The 7,323-nt window shown below is 42.1% G+C and overlaps 1 protein-coding gene across 3 annotated transcripts in view; it reads left to right on the forward strand.

Annotated features, from left to right (window-relative positions):
- CHRDL1 (chordin like 1) overlaps positions 1-7,323 on the forward strand; it is a 121,840-nt gene that overhangs the window by 108,388 nt on the left and 6,129 nt on the right. For all 3 annotated transcript variants that reach the window (XM_017865629.1, XM_017865631.1, XM_017865630.1), the window contains exons 9-10: positions 3,738-3,905; positions 5,959-6,048. In XM_017865629.1, the coding sequence (XP_017721118.1) occupies positions 3,738-3,905; positions 5,959-6,048 (258 nt within the window). The remainder of the gene's footprint in view (positions 1-3,737; positions 3,906-5,958; positions 6,049-7,323) is intronic.

Raw genomic sequence — 7,323 nt, forward strand, 5'->3', positions numbered from 1 at the left:
GGAAAGGAAAGGGAAAGGAAAGGGAAAGGGAAAGGGAAAGGGAAAGGGAAAGGGAAAGGGAAAGGAAGAAAAAGAAAGAAAGAAAGAAAAGAAAAGAAGAAAAGAAAGAAAGTGTTTATATATGCTAAGACAAAAAAGAGAAACACAAAGACTGGAGGAGCATACAGCAAAATATTAACAGTGACCATTTTTAGGTGACTGAATTATGAGTAACTCTTATTTTCTTTTTTATTTATTTGTAGTTTCCAAATTTTCAATAGTAAATATGTGTTACTTTTGTATTTAGAAAACGTAATAAAATTTATCATGTAAAAAACTGCCCACCAGTATCGCAGTTGGCAATATATTGAAGTCTGAATGATTAAACCGATTTTTCTGGAAGAGCTATTTTTCCCACTTTCCTACTCTGCTTAAGTATGTGGAGATAGACGATTGATTGAGCAACATGGAAGAAGAGAATTTCTGTCTCATTCTGTGTATCTGCCTCTCAGTGACCCAGACATATGTGTCTGCATGTTGAATTGCTCCTTAGTCACATTGCCTAAGAGTTAATATCCACATAGCCAAGGGCACCTGCTCCAGGTACTCTGCAACTGCAGAGCATCAGAAGGCATGCACTTGCTCATGCATTCAATCTGGAAATATGTTTTAAGTAACTACTGTGTGCAAGACACGGTTACACGCACTGAGGACAGAGATGTGAACAAGACAAAGGCTACTTGCCAGCATGGTCTTTACATTCTAGCGGAAAAGAAAGACAGTGAACCCAAATCAGTAAGGTAATTTTAGATTGTGATGAGTGCTGTGAAGAAAAACCAAACAGGAGCAAGAGAGAGTGAATGGGGCAGGAAGCACTTTTAAAGGAGTGGTCAGGGAAGGCTTCTCTAAAGATATTTGAGTAGAGTCCTGAATGACGTGAAGGGGTGAGAAATAGGATAACCATGACATTACTGGCCTCTTAAAAAATGACACATAACACAGAAGAAAAGGAACAAGGCAGTGAGGAGAGAAGTAGATGGAAGGAAGAAAGAACGGTAAATTCAGTTATGTTAAAAAGGGAAAAGAGATAAATAAAATTCACTGATAATCCAGCCAAAAGCTTCATTGTAACAAGTGATTGCAGGCTCCTACGATAACAAACAAGGACCAATATTAAAGTTGTGAGTTTCCTCTCTCTCTCTTCCCTTTGCTCTGGTAGAGGCTGACCTTGCCTTGCATATCAGTGGCCACCCACGGGCTTGGGTAAGATGTCCACTTGCTGAAGGTTCCCCAACTTACTTCTCACACTGTCGTGCCAAACCCCTATTAACCTCAGTAGGGAAGGCACCAGGTTTAAGAGGCCGAAGAAAAGATCCAGAGCCAGCAAACAAGACATGGGGTTTTATTAGGGGCTTACATACAGGGGAGAGAGTCCAGTGGAGGCAGGCTGGACAGGAGAACCACCTTACATACAGAAACAGTCCAGTGGCAGTGGGTTGGTCAGGAAAACTGCAACCTCTTGCAAACAGCATGCAGTTTATATAGCATTTTCACTGAACACTCTCCCCTTAATGACCTCCACCTGGCAACCTTCATCTAACCCAAAACTCAAGGCCCCAATCCCCTGTGCAGTCCCAGGGATGAGCCTGGGGTTCAGATGGTCCTCATAGACAAGGAAATAATCTCCCAGTTGGCCACGCCCGGATTCCCAAGCTGGGAACGCACATTCAGATGCGTCTGCCATAAAGGGTCATTCTAAGGGTACACTTAAGTTATTGCTATCATCAGCATTTACCATACATACAACCACAATACCATCCCAATAACTGGAATTTCCATAATTACATACTCCTTTTAGGTTATGGCATTAAAAGTCCCTATTAAGACTTAAAAGTTTTCCCAGCTGGGATAATACCTCTCCTTCATTACCCCTTCCGCAAGGAATTCTGGAAGGCTCAGGATGGGAACATTCTCTTGGACTGTGGAAATGGCCAGAAATGACTTCAAGCACATCATCTTCCCCAAAAGAAAATGAGAGTAGGTGGACATGTAGTGATCAGAAAGCACCTTGAAGTGCAGAGTGTGAAAAATGGCGGATGTTGCTGAGTAGGTAGTTCTAAAGACAAACTTGGCTTTTCTTAGCATTTTCAAGTACCAGCCAGGGTTAAGTCAATAATGAGTTTTATTGTTTGTAGATCCCTTCAGTCAAGTAAATTAAGCTCTTGGAGGGAAGGAGGTAGTGGTGCAAGATGACTCTTCAGGCTACTGGGAGAACTTTTAGTATATTACAGGTACTGCCAGGGCCATCATGGATTTCATGTCAGCTATAGCTGTAGCCAATATTAAACTGGTGAGCAAAGTTTGAGAAATGAATTTGGCTGTCATTCTAAAGGTGGTAATTGAATACATAGAAGTCTCTGTACACTCAGTGACCTCCTCCCTCTCTCCAACCCATGTAAAAAGTACTAGCACATAGCCCTTAATTACCTAACATATCACCAAAAAGACTGGCCCACCAAGTAAATAAATAGCTAAAAGGACAAAAGAAGGAAAACAAAAGCTTGATTCCACAATAATCCACAAATTGAGTTTTCCAATCTGGAATCATCAAGAGAAGACTATGGTTTCGTCCTTACAATGCCAAATGGTGGTGGGGGTGGGAAAGTTAATCAGGTTACCAAGAGACATACAATAGCAATTTGATTACAACTTCTAGTCCAAATGTGTCTGATTGGCTAACAGTGAGTCTCCCTAATTAGAGTCACAGACCCAAAGCACTCAACACTCAGTGGTTTCATCCTCAACAATTCAGATATTCTTACAGATGGCGTCTGTTGTTCTGATTTGAGTGTACGCTTTAAGTACGCAGCTCAAGAGAGTACTGATTACAAGGCCAGCAAGGAAACTTAACTCACTGATAACCAACAAGAAGAAACTTTTTAAAACAGGGGGCTGAGGAAAGAGAAGGGTGGAGTGAAATGGAGAGTATTAGGGGGTTGGTGCCTCTACGCCTGCAAGCTGAAATTCAACAGTTTAGTTTACACATTAAATGATCCATAGTTGAGGGACCTGACCAATTTTTTGTGTTTCCCAACCATTCATTTGGCATAGCATACATATGACTAATCTGACATCTAGATTTTGGCACTGGTGCTGATCCGGTATTATTGTTCCCCTTACAAACAAATCAAAGAGCACTCAGAAATGTCAAGCCAATTTGGATAGATCCTTTGGGCAAGTATATGCACATAAATGAGTGTCATGAATGTTTTCTAAGTATACCAAAATGATGTCAGGGATGTTAACCAAAGCCCTTTTTCAGCCCATTCCCTGGGCCTCACCTGGCAACACTGAGCTGGACAGAGCATGATCCTGACCCTGTATGGAAAATCCTATGTTCCCGTAAGTGCCTAGGAGATTTGTACCTGGCTACATTTTTCCTCATGAAAGTCCACTTCTCGATGACAGTAGTAGGGGGCCAGTGTTCTGAAGAACTATGAATTCTGTCAACACATGGACTTCAATCAAAGGTTACGTGCTCCTTTGTGATATGTGGCTTAATCTGTGGCTTGTTGCAGTGGCAGCCTAAGCTGGGCTAATCAAGTATCGGTGGAATTTCTGTCTCTCCAAGAATGTTCTTGTTAATTGTCCACTTTTGATAAGTCTGAGATGTTATGAACAATGAGATACATAAATGTAGAAGTTCACTTCTAGCTTTAGAAAACCATGACAAAATTCTACTTGCTTCCTGATTCCAGAAGAACTTCCAGGCCAAAGCTTTGACAACAAAGGCTACTTCTGTGGGGAAGAGACAATGCCTGTGTATGAGTCTGTGTTCATGGAGGATGGGGAGACAACCAGAAAAATAGCACTGGAGACTGAGAGACCACCTCAGGTAGAGGTCCACGTTTGGACTATTCGAAAGGGTGAGCAAGACAACATTAATTTCTCATCTTTGTAAGGGGGCACAGAAAAGGATGAGAAGACTCACTTTAATTTTGCTTCAGCCTGTTCCTTCGTTTGGATTAGAAGTTTTTTTGATTGCTTAGAAACTGACACATCTAACACTATTGTCATTATGGCCTTTCAAATTTAACGATGGCCTGTGCTAAAGATCACGTATTGACCCTGGGTTTCCAAAGCTGTCTTTTTCACACCACCAAAAGCTGGAGAAGTGATTCTCAACCCTGGCTGCCCATCAGAATCATCAGGGAGAGTTTTGGTTTCCTTTTAATACCAAATATCTGGGCCCTACCCCCAGAAATTATGATTAGTTGATCTGGAGTGGGGCATGGGCATCAGTGTTTGTTCATAATGCGTCTCAGGTGATTGTAATGTGTAGCCAGGATTACAAACTATCAAACTGTAGTCTGTCATTCTTTCCAGAGTAAAGTTCAACAACCATGAAAACCCATTCATTCAGGGCAAAGCTAAGTCCCTAATATTGTGATGTGTATTATGGGGTAAAACAAATTTAAAACATCATTCCTGCCCTCAAGAGGGTTATAGTCTTACTGGAGAAACCCCAGTCACAATGTTCAATTCCTTTTCTGATTATTCACAGTGACTACCACAGCAAGCCACATTCTGTTCATTGTGATCATATAGCTCTTCTAACTTTTTGTGGGCTCAAGACTAGTGCTGATTTAGTATAGTCAAGGTTCCTCATACTCCAAGTGGATAAGTGAGATTTCAGCTGGAAAATATACACATCTTTTTGCTACTGGCTCTCACATAAGGCTCAAGAGTACTCAAACTTCTGTGTGCTTCAGCATTACACAGGGAGCTGGTTTTAAATGCGGATACCTGGCTCCATCCCAGAGATAGGAATTCAGTAGACCTTGGGTAGAGTCCAAACATTTGCATGTTTAACAAATAGGCAGATGATTCTAATGCACGTGGCACTTGGACCATGCTTTGAAAAAGACTGCTCAGTATTTATGAGGCTTTTTTCTCTCCCTTTAGACAACAGTCTTTATCTAAAGAATGCATTTCTCCCTAACCCTTAAAAAAAGATGCTTGAACGTCTATGTGTTTCTCATTCATGCTTATTTTTGGTCTATGCCTAGGAGTGTTGATTTGCCATCTTTAACTCCCTAGCTCATCCATAACAGGACACCTAGGACTAGGCACTGGTTTGTTGCGATTCCCCAGCAGCGGGCCCACTATTCATCATCCCACATCTTTCACCTCTCAGAGGTGTGCAGATGAATTTCAACTTGCTAATGTAGCATCTAAATATCCTCCTGTTCACAGTGCTAGGTTATCAAGGTCTATGCTTGGTAGACACAAAAAAAAGAGGCTTAATCTACTTTACCCGTTTAAGTGGGCTGGTAACATGTTGCTCCTTAACTATAAGGGCAATTGCCAGTTGTCTACCTGTTATTGTGATAAAAGTTATTCAGGCAAGGTTGAGACTGTGGAGGGCACTCTATTTTAACTCTCCCCATTTATGAATAAGGAAGGCTGAAGGATCTGAATATTTCCCAAAGGAAAATATGCTTTTCAGTGGGTTCAAGAACAAGGGTGGCTTCTCCATTTACAAAACCAACCTGCCTACAATCCCACTGCAGGCTCTCAGTGCTTAGCCAGGAGGGCAGCCCAGCGGTTTGGCATGGACACAGTCTACCCAGGTTGGGGGCAAGGGCAGAATTTCTAATACTGCCTTTGGCTGAAGAAGCTCCAATAAGCACTTATGCTAGAGTCCATGTGACTTTCCCTAGGAGAGAGTCCCATGGTCAGCAGCGCTGTCTCCATCCACTGGAGAAGCCGAGGGGAAGCCAGTAAGCCAAGGAAACAAATGGAGTCAATTATAACCCTTGAGCCATCCAATTTCCTGGTTAAGCACATTACACAGCACAGCTCGATACTCTTAAGCCCTAGTAATGAAATGATATGCTGAGCCTGAGCAGAAAAAAGGGAGTTGATGGTTCCAGATTGAGTGCCTGACCACTTGCTCCACTTTTTGCTTGGCCCTAGGCATTCTCCAGCACTTCCATATTGAGAAGATCTCCAAGAGGATGTTTGAGGAGCTTCCTCACTTCAAGCTGGTGACCAGAACAACCCTGAGTAAGTAGTGCTTTTCTTGACTGCTCCCTGGAAAACACATCCAGTTTTCAATTTAGCATAGCCACAGCTAAAATCCCTTTGCAAACTCAGTGAACGTTAGCACTGCTCAGTATCAACACTACAGGATGTTCCATCTCTCTTCTGGCTGACTTAGCAGTGAATGGGGTGTCTGAATGTAATCTGAAAAGCTTGGACATAGTGAATACAAACCCAGATGTAGTCTGAGTGTAGGATATCTCAGGTCAAGGGTTCCTGAATGTCTTTAATGAAACTGCTAAACACAGAGTCTCAAGAGGGTTGGAGAAAGCTCATAAGATTCCAGGTGTGGTATATTTGTGGAGACTTCACATCTGGAAGGGTGTGTCCTCTGGTGGTGGGTATGAGAGGCAAAGAGAAATCGAAGGCATATCAATTCCTGTGTTGTGTGAAAGCTCTTTTACTTCTTGGGAACTGCCCCTGGGTGGTCATGTTTCCTTAAAAGCATTTAGGCACTCAAAAATACTTGCAGCTCTCCCACTTTCCACACTAGATGGAGCCTAGGGACTAAGATACTGCTAGGCATTGGGGCGGGTGGTGAGCACTTCTATTGGGCTAAAAGGCACAGAGTTTCTATCCATAGGGAATTATAATGGATGAGACAGAACATGAAACTGCCTTCAGTATGAATTAGTATAGTTCTGAGGAGTTAAATATCAAAGTGCTCAGGGGAATTTGCAAAGAACAATGAGATGAGAGCCAGGTGGGCTTAGTTGGGGAAGGCTTCGGGGAGGAGGTGTGTTTTGAAAGAGAAGGGTATGACTGGGCAATGGGTCAGGAAGTCAGTCCAAGAAAAGGGTGCAGCCTAAGAGAAGACTCAGACAGGAGCAAACAAGAAATGTGGGTAGGGGAGAGGAATGATCACAAAGGCCACAGAAGGTGCACTAAAAGATTAGAAGATTTGGAGGTAGAAAGCAGTCATAGGGCCTGAAAAAAGCCAGTAAAACATTTAGACGTAAGGCAAGTAGCATCTGTAGTTGCTGCAAACTTACAAATAGCATAGAGATATCAACATGGTGCTTTGGAAAGATGTCTTTCGGCTATCAGATGCATCTATTACATTAAGCACATACTTTGATGAAGCCAGATTATGAAGTGCCCAATTTATCATGCTAGGACATTGGACTTGATCTCCAGGCCAGAGAATGCCAGTGGAGGTTTTTAAGCAAGTGAATGGTGCATTCAGGTCTGCTTTATTTATTTATTTATTTATTTATTTATTTATTTATTTATTTTGGA

This window comes from Rhinopithecus bieti, unplaced genomic scaffold (assembly GCF_001698545.2).
Source record: "Rhinopithecus bieti isolate Rb0 unplaced genomic scaffold, ASM169854v2 scaffold_81483, whole genome shotgun sequence".
In the NCBI taxonomy this organism is placed as follows: domain Eukaryota; kingdom Metazoa; phylum Chordata; class Mammalia; order Primates; family Cercopithecidae; genus Rhinopithecus; species Rhinopithecus bieti.